General features: G+C 42.5%; 1 protein-coding gene across 2 annotated transcripts in view; it reads right to left on the bottom strand.

Moving 5' to 3' along the window:
- Positions 1-239: 239 nt before the first annotated feature.
- The window catches only part of CTTN (cortactin), a 34,071-nt gene continuing 17,552 nt past the window's right edge, over positions 240-16,758 (bottom strand). For both annotated transcript variants that reach the window (XM_014948853.1, XM_014948854.1), the window contains 5 exons: positions 16,480-16,628; positions 3,825-3,914; positions 3,571-3,745; positions 2,578-2,649; positions 240-2,055 (listed from right to left, as the gene is read on the bottom strand). In XM_014948853.1, coding sequence (XP_014804339.1) covers positions 1,919-2,055; positions 2,578-2,649; positions 3,571-3,745; positions 3,825-3,914; positions 16,480-16,628 — 623 coding nt within the window. In that variant the 3' untranslated portion in view covers positions 240-1,918. The remainder of the gene's footprint in view (positions 2,056-2,577; positions 2,650-3,570; positions 3,746-3,824; positions 3,915-16,479; positions 16,629-16,758) is intronic.

The raw sequence follows: 16,758 nt of genomic DNA, 5'->3' as shown, positions 1-16,758 counted from the left end.
GTGGCAACAACCTGACTGTAGGGGCCCTTGGCAAAGAGACAAAGGGAGTGGGTTTGTGGGGAAGGGAAGGACGTGGAAGGTGGCAACAACCTGACTGCAGGGGCCCTTTGAGCATCGTGCAGCAGCTTCTCCGTAGGAAGGACGATCCCTCAGATACAAACTCATCCCAAACAAGCTTGAGAGACAAGATAAGCTCCCCATTAACAGCCTGACAAAGCAATTTAAAAAATACAGAAATATTCCATGCAAATGGTTCAAAAAGTTTATTGGATATTTAATTTACAAAAAAATCATATTCCCTATGAGGTGCTCTATGCAAAATTGGATAAAATAAACTGCATATAAAACCCAACCCTAGTAATGCAAATACAACACAGAACTGAGACCATGGAAAGGGAAAAAAAAATAATAAAATAATCATGACACACATATGACATTCATTAAGGATTGTCCCAACCATCCAAGAATTGGTTCAACATGATGCCTTCTTCCTAGATACCTTATATATTTTTACCATTTTATACAGGTCTTCTGTATTCCATTGGTCCAAATTTACAGTTTATAAGAATTCTTTGCATTCTTTCTTAGCTGCTACAGCAGTTCCCCCATTCCCCTTTGATCAGAAGGTGGAAACAGACAGTACGTACATTGAAACACGTGCACTAGTAGGTACAACTTGCTATCTTTGGTAGGGACCCTAAATCTGCAGTGAAGTCAGCTTTTTCTAGAACAACAAGAATTTCAGGTTTTGGCAAAAAATGGGTTTAATTTTGTTGTTGTTTAGCAGAACATTACTGGCAGTTCCTGTTGAACGTACAAAAAAAAGTAGAGTTGTCTCTTGTATGGTTTAAAAATTGAGATCATTTACATGGGTTTTAAATCTAATTACTTGCATTGACATTCCTTGACTCAAATTTGGGTAAATAAAACGTGATTACTGCACAGCAGGGCACTCCCTGCACAAACAAAGGAGGGATCGTGCACAGAACACAACAGCAATCCCATCCTGCTGCTTTTCTCCCCTTTGAAGCAATGAGACTATTCCTGCAGGAAGATGCACAGATTTGGATGCCAGTTTCCCTTCAAACAACTAGGAAACTCGCTTTTATAGTAAACTTTTTTTATACTACACTTTTATAGTAACTTTTCCAAGTTTTCCTGGGAAAGAGGAGGGGGAAACAAAACCCAAAAAATAAAGAAAATTTGGGACAATCTGTGCCAGAGTGTTTGCAGCCCTCCTCTGGCATAACAGGAACAGGAGGAGCAGGAAAAAAGGAAAAAAGAAAATCAATGCAAGAGCCAAGGAACTTGAAAAGAAGGAAAAAGTAACCAGACTGTTTCCTTCATAACATTAATATTCCATAAATATTGGACAGTATTTGATTAACTGCCATTAGCTGCAACTTTCAAGCATTCTCTTTGCTTTTTCACACACTATCTGGAAGAAAAAAAAAAAAGAGAAAATATTATGCACTTCCCCAGTCCTCCCCACTCCTGCTTAGTGGAAATGCAAGTAACCTGCATAGCCATGATTTTCTTAGCTGAAAACATTTAGTGGAAGACTAACTAGACTTAAACACTAAGTAAATCCGCTCACTTATGAGTAAAACATGCAATATTACGACAGACAGCTAATTGTCCTCAAAAAAGCTTTTTATGACAATTGCTAATTTGGCAGAGAGGAAACGTTTCCAAATGCATGAAAATCATTTTAAGAGCCTTAGTGAAGAACGTAGTCGTTACAATATATTAGCGATTTCTGTGGCATAAACATTTTAAAAAGCATCAGCGAAGTATTAAATATAAAAGCAATATGTATATACCCCTCCATCCTCAGAAAAGCATCATGATTTTTTGTAGTGTATTAAGTCAGATTTATTGACTGGGGAATTAAGGCATAACCAGCAGACAATAGTCTTTATTGTCTCAGCTCCACGTAGTTTGCAGGGAAGAGCCCGTATCGGCCTTTGCAGACACCCCTCCACCAGCCGTCGTCGATCATCTCTATGTTGGTGATGATGTCGTCTGGGTCGAAGGAGATCTCGTCGTCACCAGCTGGGGAGAGAGTAGAAGGGGTGAGTGGTGACACGGGGGCAGCCCAGGCTACAATCCCACCTTCCAACCCACCCTCCCCAAAAGCAACACCGACCCCTGTCCCCTGCCTCCCTCCCCGAGGGCACCGGGCAGGGACAGTCCGTAAAGATGGTTCTTCCCTACTGCGTTTTGGGTGAGTTTCTAACTCAGAGCAAGACCTAACCCATTGAGAACCACTTCACTTCCTTGATCACTCCTCAGCATTAACCAGTCAAGATTTTAAACTATGAATGCCAAGGGTTTAACGAGAGCGTTAACACTTGGTTAAAATGGATTTTGAAAACTTCCACCATTTCCAGAAACAGTGGCTTGTAGTTTTCAAAAGCGTCTCAATGCTATTGCTAAATCACTAAATTCCTCATTCTTCATACCTTCACCTATTACTACAAGAGACTACACGATGAAAGGCAAAGGACAAACCCAGACTTAGAAGTGCAGAACAGAGCTTTCAAAGACAAGGTTAAAAACAAGAACTTTGCTCACCAGCTTGGTAATCATAAAGGGCTATGGCTGTAATTCCAAGTTCATTTTCGTATTCATCGTAAGTATTTTCTTCTAAAGAGAGAGAGAAATAAAATTCAAAGCATGAAGCACACTACCTATCACCCCACATCTTTTCTGTAGTGCTCCTCCTGTAACTCTACTGCTAACCCACAGAAGAAGCAGGGAACAAATGATGCAAGTTCTCAGCAGTGCTGACGTACGTTCTGAGATGGATTTTCTCCTTAAATCACTCAAAATTAAAGCCTGAAAGGACGTGTTCACAAGTAGGCATTTAATACAGGAGAAAATAAAACTGATCACACTTATAACACTTTTGTAAAATGTGGCAGAACAACTGAGTCCAAAATCAGTGTGTAAGAGACTATTTAATACCTTGTTAAGGCTGCACGCTATAAGGGGAGGTAGGGGCCAGTCCAAAATTTAAAAAACGAGAATTGAAAAGAATTTCAGCATCCTTACTTTCAGATGTCTTTACTCCACTCCCTCACAGGCTCAGGACACATCACAGCAATTCTGAAGCCCAAGAACAGCTGACAGAATTTTTTGCTGGGCAGGCCAGCACCAGCACTGGCTCAACACACATTTAATCTCCATCTCTGGAGATTTAATCTCCTTCTCCAGCTGAGCTGCACCACAGTGTGGAAATGGTTACCCCTCCATAATCTCCTTCTCCAGCTGAGCTGCACCACACAGCGTGGAAATGGTTACCCCTCCGTGGCTTTTTGAACTGACACTCTAGAGAGCACTGTAGTTATTCCAACATCATCTCAGCAAAGTTAAGTAATTTCAACCTTGCTCTAGCCATATCTTAATTTCCTAATTGAAGTTTGTTGGTGGAGAATCTAGAAAGTCTCATCAAACTAAGACTTTCGAAAACGAGGACAGTGCTATCAGCGGAACTATTCATTAAGTCGTTGCCCAAGGAAATAATCTTGATTTTAAAGGGCTTCATATCAGAAACAAACACTGTACCTGCTTGGTAATGGTCTCCTGCCCCTGCCACTTCATAGACAGTCTCTGGTTCATATTCTGCCTCTCGCTGACTCGCTGCTTCTTGGTAGTCTGACTCTGCAGCTTTGTAGCCGGACTCTGGCTCGCGCGTGCTGGAGCCCTTGTAGGCAGACTCTGCTTCGTAGGAAACAGCATCCTGTGGAAATACAGGCTTTTGTAAAACGGTTCCTATGCTCAGGATCAAAAAACAGGTACTGGAAGCAATTCTAACAAACCTCATAGACTGGGCTCGAGGGTGCCTTCTGCTCAGTCGGCTGCGCGGCAGGAGATGACGGTGGAGTTTGTTTCTTGGCTTTAGCTTGTTCCTTAATTGAAGAGAAAGAAAAACTTCAGTGCGGTTTAATGACTGACGTCATGACACTGAACAAGAAAAAACCCTCCAAGATGAAAAGACAGTCACCAAGTTCTGAAATAAAGGGATGCAAGCAGGGAGCAGAAATGGCTGGACCGTTAGACCTGCCTACCTGGCTGTACAGTAAAGATTCAGAAATATACAAAAGCAGAAGAGAAAAAAGTAAAGAAACAAAAACCCCACAGTACGTATGCATGCATGTGTTTAAAAATAGGGTACCCAATGTTCTTTGGCACATTTTCATAGGAGCTGGAGGGTTTCTGTGTTCAATATATTCATTCTGTTCATTAGCTGGCTGGGCCTCATGTCCCATTTTAGCATAAGTTTAGTGAACCTGAAGCCCGCACGTTCTAATTATACAACTGATGTATTATCTTTGATGAGAAATGATCTTACAAGCTCTTGCAGGTCTGCAAAACACCTGCCAAAGGCAAAAGACTGAATAGCTCAGACAAAACTAAGTCCTATATACTGACAATGAGGGATTCAAACGTTCAGAAGAGTTACACGTGGTAGAAATAAAAGCAGTATTGCTATTGTATTCTGTGACACAAAGAACGTGGAGCTGAATCAAGTGCTCTGGCACTCAAGCTCTACATGCTGTGCCATCCCACCTATGAATCAGAGGGCAAATCCACAATCATCATTAGAGAGCCATTCATTAGAAAGCCAGGATACTGCAGCACAAGAAATGCTACATTGCTTGCACAACCTAAAAAAAACCAAACCCCAAAACCTAAAAAACCAACAGACTCTAAGCTACCTATTTCATTGTGCCTCTCTTTACCATGGGGAAAAAGAAAACTGCAGATCTAAGGCCAAACTGTCTTCTTTATGGTAAAAAAGAAGAGCAAATACATGTTATGGGAGACTGTGCACTCTAGTTGTTTAGGTCCATCGAGCCATTAGTCCCCAAAGGATCCTCAGGAATAACTGTAGTCCAGAGATGAAGTGATAGGACTCAGTCACCAAAAAAAATCCTTCCTTTCCTTTGTTTGTCACAGCTCAGAAAAAATACACCTAACAAAGAAAACAAAGTGTGTCTTCAGAACAGAGCCAGCTTTGAAGACAATTCAAAGCTTAGTGCTGTGTTTTCTGGAAAAAAAAACACACAACTATCTTGGTGTGAACAGCCCTCCCTCACTTTTAACTCCTGTGCTACAGACAAAAAAGCACCAGTAAAGTGTTTATTAGAAGTCAAATCTAAGTTTGGGGACAAATTAAGTAGTACCAATCTATTAACTATATCAAACATGGCAACAGTTTGAATGATCTGCCCTAGGAAATTAGTCTCTGCAATCCAGAAACTATCTTGGTGTGAACAGCCCTCCCTCACTTTTAACTCCTGTGCTACAGACAAAAAAGCACCAGTAAAGTGTTTATTAGAAGTCAAATCTAAGTTTGGGGACAAATTAAGTAGTACCAATCTATTAACTATATCAAACATGGCAACAGTTTGAATGATCTGCCCTAGGAAATGGATCTGCAGTTTAGGATAGTCCCAGCAGTATTGCCAGAAAAGATTTAAATGGCATGGTCCCCCCTCAGGCTGGGTTATTTCCACACCAAAACATTCCATGTGAAGGAGCACCCCTGCCTTGCTCTCTAAGGCAGCAGAGGGTACCTAAATCATTAGGCACCCATGGAGCTGCCTGAGCACCATTTGACTATATGACATATGTGAAAAGCAAAACAGAAAAAGGATGACTGGTAAACAGGGTTCTTGAAGGAATGCAGCCCATATGTACATTCCCATTGTGGGAGTACGTATGCCCACGTACGTACTTCAAGTGAGAGAACTTTCTGTCTGTGCAAGGAAGTTCACTTCAAGAAATAAAGTTGACTTCAGTCAAAGCCCATTCCCACCCTTTACAGTATCTGTGGATGGTCTGGATTTCATCCCTTGCCTTTTCACACCCAGCTCGTGACCAAGGGGCAGCACAACCAGTGCCATTTCAGCTTCCCCTTAACCTCGTCCTTCCTCCCTCAGTGTCTGCAGAATCACACAATTAACCACGGAGATGTTCAGTATGGAAGAACATTAATCATCTGGTTACGGTGAAATTTAAATACCAGCTTTGGAAAAAAAACTTCAGCTGTGTCCAGGCAACAGAATCTTTGATGAAGCACAAGAAAAATCAAGCATAACGGCTTGAATTTAACCCACACTTACAGCAAAAATAACAGTAAAGAAAGAAAGTCACTTTTGAGAGAGAAAGGGGGGAAAAAAAAAAACCACACAACAGTTCAATGACTCATAAGAACCTGTGCTACTACATTTAAAGCCTTCTGGAGTACTGTTTCCTCAGCAGGAGGAAACCTCAATGAAAAGCTGAAAGGGTAACAAAAGCTTAAATTCACCACCCTCCATCCACAGAGCTTACTTATGAGCACAGGATAACCCAAAATGAACGGCAAGGGAGCTAATGGAGAAGCTGAACTTCTCCCCTGACTCAGCCCAGGCTCCAAACCCATGCAATGGAAGGGAATACTAAGCAGAAACAGGTCACACTGAGAAAATGAGAGCCAACAGGATTGGAAGGGAATACTAAGCAGAAACAGGTCACTCTGGGAAAATGAGAGCCAACAGGATGACGAGGGGTAACAGTTTTAAACTGAAAGAGGGGAGATTTAGATTAGATATTAGGAAGAAATTCTTTCCTGTGAGGGTGGTGAGACACTGGAACAGGTTGCCCAGAGAAGCTGTGGATGCTCCATTCCTGGAGGTGTTCAAGGCCAGGCTGGATGGGACTTGGAGCAGCCTACTCTAGTGGGAGATGTCCCTGCCCAGGGCAGGGGGGTTGGAACTCAATGATCTTTAAGGTCCCTTCCAACCCAAACCATTCTGTGATTCTATGATGTCCTGCCCTACCCTAATGACAGTGGCTGGTGGCAGCAGTATCTGGAGAAACACATGCACCAGTCCACTTGGCCAATCTCAAGGTGGTACCCAAGGCCAAGCCTGGACACAAACCTTCTCTGAAAAAGAAGCATCAATACTCTCTGTGTCAGCCGTGCAACCTTTCAAAAAATTCACACAGCCACCAGAGCAGATTTTCCACTTCTCACTAAGGACTGCAAGACAGCTCATCTATCAGAGCTGAAGGACTGACACGTGTGAACTTCAGAGAGTTGTGTGTCCCCCCCCCAACACTTATCAGGGCAACTGTTGCTTTGAGAGAACAGAGGATCTCTCCCAAGCTATATTAGACTGTCATCACTCACAAGCAAAGCATGAAAGCTCTGTCCTCAAAATGGACCAGATCTCCAGAGCACTGGCACATAACTGCTGCTTCTCCTGAAATTCAACCATGATGCAATAAAATCGGGTAGTATTTTAGAATATACTGATATCCCTACTTGTCATGGCAGAGTAACATAAAGGGCATGGCCCTGGAGACACAGCTGCCACCACATGAAGTACCTCCTTGCATCTTGAGGAAATGTCAACCTGCTTCTAGCAAGGGTGCAGAGCAAAAAACAGATAAAAAGTACAGAAAACATCAGTCTGAGGTATCAAGAGTTGTCACATGCCCTAGCAAAGAGACACTTTCATGAGGTAGTTGCCTAAGAAGTGAAGCACTGAGTTAAGGACAAAGTACCCTGGGATCCTGCAACAAAAGAACTCTTACCCTCTGAGAATCAGTAATTGCTCTGTGATAACAAGTCAAGTTTTTGACTTCAGAACATTTACTTTAAGACCCAGGCATTCAAGGATGGACTGCACTGTTTACAAGGACTGGTCTTTTGTAGAATCTCCTAAAACAACCAAATCAAAGTAAGGAAGTAACAGTCCTTGGTTGAGGAGTGTTGCCTCTCAAATACCATCAGCATCTTGAAGATGACCTAAGAAGCTTTAGACAGGCTAACTGAGAAGTCCTAAGATCACTACTGTCTGAGAATGAAGCAGAAATTGAGATGATGGAATGGAGTTACTGCCAGATAAAGATACACACCTCAGAGAAAGAAATGAAAGAGCATGAGGAATGCCAAGAAAGTCCATTTTCCTTTGGGACCGATACTTCTCAGCAGTAACTGGAAGTAAAGGCTGTCCAAAGTGATCTCATGGGTGCAGAATGGCCTTATACATCAACCTATATCATGGTTCTTCCTTATTTGGAGAACTGTAAATGCATCTACTAAACTAAATCCCACAAAGATAACAATGCTGCTTCCTATAAGTCACAAGTCCTAATGCTATCCCGATCCAGTGTGCTGACAGAGGAAAACAAGTGCCAAGAAAAGGGAGATCTCTTGAAGGAGGAGCAAAGCTGCACTTTCAAGAGCAATGTACACCTCAAGGTTGTCTCCAAGTTGTGTTTAAAAAGAATATTCATTCCCATTCTTTGTCATTCCACAGCACGGACCCCAGAGCTGAGGGACTACAGCTCTTCAACTAGAGTTGCAGTGTCGGTGGTAAGGACAAGGAGTGGGGAGGATGAGGAGTGAAAAATCACTTTGTCATGGAAACAACCAGGTGCTAGACCTAGAGACTGGCAATGCATAAGCTTAAACACACTGAAACATGCTGGGAGCAGCAGACAGTAGTTCAGGAGCAGAGACAGCCTGTCAATAGCTAGAGGAGCTACGCGGCTACCAGCTGAATGGCCACACCAGAAGGTGGTGACACATGCTGATAGCATTTTGCTGTGACTGAGTGAGCAAGTGCTGAGGCATTTAACTTTTCTCATCTGAAGAGCTCCCAGAGCAACTCTACAGGCTGGGTGAATTTCAGTGTTAATGCTCTGAGGAGAGGGAAGCCAAGGGACTCTCCTCAAGGCAAACGTTCAACTTTTCTCTGTGTGGCTCAGTGCTGGAGGCTGGTGCCAATGCTGAGAATGACACAGAACAGCTCCCTGGAACAGACTTTCTGACATTATCAAATAAAAAAGACTGAATTCTCAACTTCAGCTCTTTATCTCTTCTTCTCCCAGCTATAAAAGAGTGGCAGTTGCTGTGTAAAAGGTGTAACGTGTTTTTCTCAAGAACAGTAAAGAAACCCAAACAGTAGTTGGGGTAAGGTACTAGAAATCCACAAAGTACACAGGGATGAAGGGCAGCTTAGAAGAAATCACTAATACACAGAGATGAACTCCCATTCATCTTGGGAAACATGTATTGCAGTGAACATATGCTCACACTGTACATCTTGAAACCATAAGGCAAAAGAGGTGATAAGCTGAAAAAAAAAACCAAACCAGAAATAACTTTAGATAGAGAGACTTGATTTATACTATAAAACTAGAATTTCCCAAATTTCAAACAGAACTCCAAAGGAAGTTATTAGTTTTCAGAAATGAAACTATACAGAAGATACATGGGCCATGCAGTTTCAGCACAGCAAAAGTACAGAGTTATTTCAGAAGCAGCACTGGCCGGGGAACAGCAGAGTTGAGAAGCCAACCAAAGAAGCGGGCAGGGGAACTGATTTGGGTTAACTACATGTTTTATTTGTTAGGCTTCATTTTCCTCTTTTGTGTGACTACACAGATGCTTTGCTGGCATAAGGAATAAAGTGGCTCGAGAGTGCTGCCATTAGCAGCCATGCTGGTTTAGGCCAGCTGAGTTAATATGAAATAACATGCAGTTTCACTGCAATATATTTTTCTCAGTTTAGGAAGATGGGAGCTCGGTTGCCATAAGCCTACCATGCATTTAGTTTTTCATACTTGTAAAACGAATTATTTACACCAAGCCCGAATTTGGATGGAACAGGATGAACACCACACCCTGATATCCTGCAGCAGCATCCCCCCAAGAGGAAGTATCTACCACATCTGAGAAGCCAGTCATTGGGTCTGCCCCGTTTGTCACTAGGCAAAGGACCGAACAGATCTGAGAAACCATCTGACAGCCTGTCCTGGATTCCAGATGTCTCACAGAGGATGCTGAGACAAGTTCATATGCAAGAAGATTTATTAGTGGGGTCTGCAGCTGGCAGCAGACGTTGGCTCTAATGATGAAAGATACTTTTGATGGAAAATAAAAACAGGAGAAAGAGAGAGAGAAGAAAGAAGAAAATAGGAAAATTCCCCCACGCCCAGTCAGTAAGAGCAGTGATGAGGGTCCCAGACAAGCATTCTCCTTGGGGAGGGATCCCTTCAGTATAGCAAGTGGCAATGATGAAGATGATCATTTTTCCTGTGCATGTCCTTGAGTACAATCTCCCTACTGGCTCTTCATGTTTGGGACACTATTAGCACTAGCTGGAACATGCTATTTCACTACCAGCATTGCATACAGGTTGGCTGTTAAGTCTCAGTGCATATATAAGGCTAAGTAGCATTTATTCAGAATTTAAAAGACTCCTATCTTTCTGTGTCCTATGTCCAGTATTCTCTAGTATAAACTAATATCTGTAAAATAAGAAGCAAAAGAGAAGGGGAAGGAGGGACTACTCTTACGCCAGCATTGCTTGCTTCCTGCTCCCTGCTATAATATCAGTGTGAGGCCAAGAAATCAGAATAACAGCATGGGACCACAAGGGAAACTGCCACAGAGGCTCTGGACAAACACTGCTTCAGCTGGAAAGGTTACACAGCCACAGGCAGCAGACCCTCGGGATTGCTGACAATAAGGCACCTCAGGAACTGTCTAACAAAGCAAACGAACAAGAACAAGAAGGGCAAGTTGCTATTAATGCACTAGTCCATCCATCTCAGCAGCAGAGTTTCACCAAATACACAAATTCTACAAAGCAGGTAAGAGGTAGTTTCTGACTAAACATTTCCTGGAATTATTTTGCTTAGAATAACACAGAAATCACTAAGCTTTTAGCCATGCCAATGCTACGCTAATTTTCTTAATTCTCAAACTAAGATTCAATTAACATTTAGAATACTATTTCCCTCATGGGTGTGTGCTATACTAATGAGTGGTAGCACCTCCATCTTCCACAATACTTCCATAAAACCTGCATCACCAACTATTATCATGGTATTAAACTTCAGGAATAATCACTCATACAGGGCCTTTTGGGGACAACATGTCTCTCCCCTTATGAGCTCCTCTGTGCCCAAAGGAGTCTGGTATCACCAAAAGGCAGAAGTACAACAGGAAAAGGTCAGGCTGCAAAGTTAGGAGGTCAAGACTAGCATATATATTTTGGGATAGGCTAAATAAAAAAATTATATAGCATAAAGTTTTACCCTGTCACCCTGTCTGAGGTCTGATATGCATATGGTGCATGCTGAGAGATGGCTGGATTCACAAACAGGTTAAGAAACCTCAGGTACAAACACAAGCAAACACACAAAGAGCTTTAAGGCCTGGCTGAAAAGAAGAAAAGTATCTTTTCTTATAAGATTCTCTTTTCTGCCAACATTGCACTGAAACAAGACTAGACACACTGCTCAAATTACTGACCTCCAGTTTCCTTCGAGCCTCCTCCTGTTCTTGTTTCTCCCGGGCCATTCTTTGTGCTCTCTCAGCTTCAGCCTTCCTTCGGTCTTCCTGCTCCTTTTCCTTGGCTAGGTTTTCAAAGTTAGCTCGGATGCTTTTTGTTTTATTAGCAACTGTAACATTTAAAAAAAAAAAAAAAAAATTGAAGCCAAATGTTGTCGTTTAAGGTTCTGTATAAAGGTAGGGTGGAATGAGGTTTTGGCACAAATTTCTGTTAGGATTGAACATGTTTCTGCTTTTCTGCTCTCTGAGCTCACAGCCCATTCAGGAAACTCCTTCTATCCCTCTTTCTCCCTCTCCCCTTCCAAGCCCAAACTTCTTGTGCACTACATTTCTTCCATATAAAAACCTCTGCAACACTTCTCCCTCCTCTCCTTCATGGTACAGTCTCCATCACTCTGCTCCCTATGCAGCCTATTCTCCATTCGGATGCTTTTTATTTTCCCTTTCCTCACAACTCTCAAGGAGAAGAAAAAAAAACCTAATGACAGTGGCTGGTGGCAGCAGTACCTGGAGAAACACACGCACCAGTCCACTTGGCCAATCTCAAGGTGGTACCCAAGGCCAAGCCTGGACACAAACCTTCTCTGAAAAAGAAGCATCAATACTCTCTGTGTCAGCCGTGCAACCTTTCAAAAAATTCACACAGCCACCAGAGCAGATTTTCCACTTCTCACTAAGGACTGCAAGACAGCTCATCTATCAGAGCTGAAGGACTGACACGTGTGAACTTCAGAGAGTTGTGTGTCCCCCCCCCAACACTTATCAGGGCAACTGTTGCTTTGAGAGAACAGAGGATCTCTCCCAAGCTATATTAGACTGTCATCACTCACAAGCAAAGCATGAAAGCTCTGTCCTCAAAATGGACCAGATCTCCAGAGCACTGGCACATAACTGCTGCTTCTCCTGAAATTCAACCATGATGCAATAAAATCGGGTAGTATTTTAGAATATACTGATATCCCTACTTGTCATGGCAGAGTAACATAAAGGGCATGGCCCTGGAGACACAGCTGCCACCACATGAAGTACCTCCTTGCATCTTGAGGAAATGTCAACCTGCTTCTAGCAAGGGTGCAGAGCAAAAAACAGATAAAAAGTACAGAAAACATCAGTCTGAGGTATCAAGAGTTGTCACATGCCCTAGCAAAGAGACACTTTCATGAGGTAGTTGCCTAAGAAGTGAAGCACTGAGTTAAGGACAAAGTACCCTGGGATCCTGCAACAAAAGAACTCTTACCCTCTGAGAATCAGTAATTGCTCTGTGATAACAAGTCAAGTTTTTGACTTCAGAACATTTACTTTAAGACCCAGGCATTCAAGGATGGACTGCACTGTTTACAAGGACTGGTCTTTTGTAGAATCTCCTAAAACAACCAAATCAAAGTAAGGAAGTAACAGTCCTTGGTTGAGGAGTGTTGCCTCTCAAATACCATCAGCATCTTGAAGATGACCTAAGAAGCTTTAGACAGGCTAACTGAGAAGTCCTAAGATCACTACTGTCTGAGAATGAAGCAGAAATTGAGATGATGGAATGGAGTTACTGCCAGATAAAGATACACACCTCAGAGAAAGAAATGAAAGAGCATGAGGAATGCCAAGAAAGTCCATTTTCCTTTGGGACCGATACTTCTCAGCAGTAACTGGAAGTAAAGGCTGTCCAAAGTGATCTCATGGGTGCAGAATGGCCTTATACATCAACCTATATCATGGTTCTTCCTTATTTGGAGAACTGTAAATGCATCTACTAAACTAAATCCCACAAAGATAACAATGCTGCTTCCTATAAGTCACAAGTCCTAATGCTATCCCGATCCAGTGTGCTGACAGAGGAAAACAAGTGCCAAGAAAAGGGAGATCTCTTGAAGGAGGAGCAAAGCTGCACTTTCAAGAGCAATGTACACCTCAAGGTTGTCTCCAAGTTGTGTTTAAAAAGAATATTCATTCCCATTCTTTGTCATTCCACAGCACGGACCCCAGAGCTGAGGGACTACAGCTCTTCAACTAGAGTTGCAGTGTCGGTGGTAAGGACAAGGAGTGGGGAGGATGAGGAGTGAAAAATCACTTTGTCATGGAAACAACCAGGTGCTAGACCTAGAGACTGGCAATGCATAAGCTTAAACACACTGAAAGATGCTGGGAGCAGCAGACAGCAGTTGAGGAGCAGAGACAGCCTGTCAATAGCTAGAGGAGCTACGTGGCTACCAGCTGAATGGCCACACCAGAAGGTGGTGACACATGCTGATAGCATTTTGCTGTGACTGAGTGAGCAAGTGCTGAGGCATTTAACTTTTCTCATCTGAAGAGCTCCCAGAGCAACTCTACGGGCTGGGTGAATTTCAGTGTTAAAGCTGTGGAGAGGGAAGCCAAGGGACTCTCCTCAAGGCAAACGTTCAACTTTTCTCTGTGTGGCTCAGTGCTGGAGGCTGGTGCCAATGCTGAGAATGACACAGAGCAGTCTGAAGTGACTAACAGAGGTGGAGAGGGAAGCCAAGGGACTCTCCTCAAGGCAAACGTTCAACTTTTCTCTGTGTGGCTCAGTGCTGGAGAACTTCAGAGAGTTGTGTGTTGACACAGAGCAGTCTGAAGTGACTAACAGAGCAGCTCCCTGGAACAGACTTTCTGACATTATCAAATAAAAAAGACTGAATTCTCAACTTCAGCTCTTTATCTCTTCTTCTCCCAGCTATAAAAGAGTGGCAGTTGCTGTGTAAAAGGTGTAACGTGTTTTTCTCAAGAACAGTAAAGAAACCCAAACAGTAGTTGGGGTAAGGTACTAGAAATCCACAAAGTACACAGGGATGAAGGGCAGCTTAGAAGAAATCACTAATACACAGAGATGAACTCCCATTCATCTTGGGAAACATGTATTGCAGTGAACATATGCTCACACTGTACATCTTGAAACCATAAGGCAAAAGAGGTGATAAGCTGAAAAAAAAAACCAAACCAGAAATAACTTTAGATAGAGAGACTTGATTTATACTATAAAACTAGAATTTCCCAAATTTCAAACAGAACTCCAAAGGAAGTTATTAGTTTTCAGAAATGAAACTATACAGAAGATACATGGGCCATGCAGTTTCAGCACAGCAAAAGTACAGAGTTATTTCAGAAGCAGCACTGGCCGGGGAACAGCAGAGTTGAGAAGCCAACCAAAGAAGCAGGCAGGGGAACTGATTTAGGTTAACTACATGTTTTATTTGTTAGGCTTCATTTTCCTCTTTTGTGTGACTACACAGATGCTTTGCTGGCATAAGGAATAAAGTGGCTCGAGAGTGCTGCCATTAGCAGCCATGCTGGTTTAGGCCAGCTGAGTTAATATGAAATAACATGCAGTTTCACTGCAATATATTTTTCTCAGTTTAGGAAGATGGGAGCTCGGTTGCCATAAGCCTACCATGCATTTAGTTTTTCATACTTGTAAAACGAATTATTTACACCAAGCCCGAATTTGGATGGAACAGGATGAACACCACACCCTGATATCCTGCAGCAGCATCCCCCCAAGAGGAAGTATCTACCACATCTGAGAAGCCAGTCATTGGGTCTGCCCCGTTTGTCACTAGGCAAAGGACTGAACAGATCTGAGAAACCATCTGACAGCCTGTCCTGGATTCCAGATGTCTCACAGAGGATGCTGAGACAAGTTCATATGCAAGAAGATTTATTAGTGGGGTCTGCAGCTGGCAGCAGACATTGGCTCTAATGATGAAAGATACTTTTGATGGAAAATAAAAACAGGAGAAAGAGAGAGAGAAGAAAGAAGAAAATAGGAAAATTCCCCCACGCCCAGTCAGTAAGAGCAGTGATGAGGGTCCCAGACAAGCATTCTCCTTGGGGAGGGATCCCTTCAGTATAGCAAGTGGCAATGATGAAGATGATCATTTTTCCTGTGCATGTCCTTGAGTACAATCTCCCTACTGGCTATTCACGTTTGGGACACTATTAGCACTAGCTGGAACATGCTATTTCACTACCAGCATTGCATACAGGTTGGCTGTTAAGTCTCAGTGCATATATAAGGCTAAGTAGCATTTATTCAGAATTTAAAAGACTCCTATCTTTCTGTGTCCTATGTCCAGTATTCTCTAGTATAAACTAATATCTGTAAAATAAGAAGCAAAAGAGAAGGGGAAGGAGGGACTACTCTTACGCCAGCATTGCTTGCTTCCTGCTCCCTGCTATAATATCAGTGTGAGGCCAAGAAATCAGAATAACAGCATGGGACCACAAGGGAAACTGCCACAGAGGCTCTGGACAAACACTGCTTCAGCTGGAAAGGTTACACAGCCACAGGCAGCAGACCCTCGGGATTGCTGACAATAAGGCACCTCAGGAACTGTCTAACAAAGCAAACGAACAAGAACAAGAAGGGCAAGTTGCTATTAATGCACTAGTCCATCCATCTCAGCAGCAGAGTTTCACCAAATACACAAATTCTACAAAGCAGGTAAGAGGTAGTTTCTGACTAAACATTTCCTGGAATTATTTTGCTTAGAATAACACAGAAATCACTAAGCTTTTAGCCATGCCAATGCTACGCTAATTTTCTTAATTCTCAAACTAAGATTCAATTAACATTTAGAATACTATTTCCCTCATGGGTGTGTGCTATACTAATGAGTGGTAGCACCTCCATCTTCCACAATACTTCCATAAAACCTGCATAACCAACTATTATCATGGTATTAAACTTCAGGAATAATCACTCATACAGGGCCTTTTGGGGACAACATGTCTCTCCCCTTATGAGCTCCTCTGTGCCCAAAGGAGTCTGGTATCACCAAAAGGCAGAAGTACAACAGGAAAAGGTCAGGCTGCAAAGTTAGGAGGTCAAGACTAGCATATATATTTTGGGATAGGCTAAATAAAAAAATTATATAGCATAAAGTTTTACCCTGTCACCCTGTCTGAGGTCTGATATGCATATGGTGCATGCTGAGAGATGGCTGGATTCACAAACAGGTTAAGAAACCTCAGGTACAAACACAAGCAAACACACAAAGAGCTTTAAGGCCTGGCTGAAAAGAAGAAAAGTATCTTTTCTTATAAGATTCTCTTTTCTGCCAACATTGCACTGAAACAAGACTAGACACACTGCTCAAATTACTGACCTCCAGTTTCCTTCGAGCCTCCTCCTGTTCTTGTTTCTCCCGGGCCATTCTTTGTGCTCTCTCAGCTTCAGCCTTCCTTCGGTCTTCCTGCTCCTTTTCCTTGGCTAGGTTTTCAAAGTTAGCTCGGATGCTTTTTGTTTTATTAGCAACTGTAACATTTAAAAAAAAAAAAAAAAAATTGAAGCCAAATGTTGTCGTTTAAGGTTCTGTATAAAGGTAGGGTGGAATGAGGTTTTGGCACAAATTTCTGTTAGGATTGAACATGTTTCTGCTTTTCTG

Source organism: Calidris pugnax, unplaced genomic scaffold (assembly GCF_001431845.1).
Source record: "Calidris pugnax isolate Ruff unplaced genomic scaffold, ASM143184v1 scaffold107, whole genome shotgun sequence".
NCBI lineage: Eukaryota > Metazoa > Chordata > Aves > Charadriiformes > Scolopacidae > Calidris > Calidris pugnax.
This window is presented reverse-complemented; position numbering and strand designations above follow the sequence as displayed.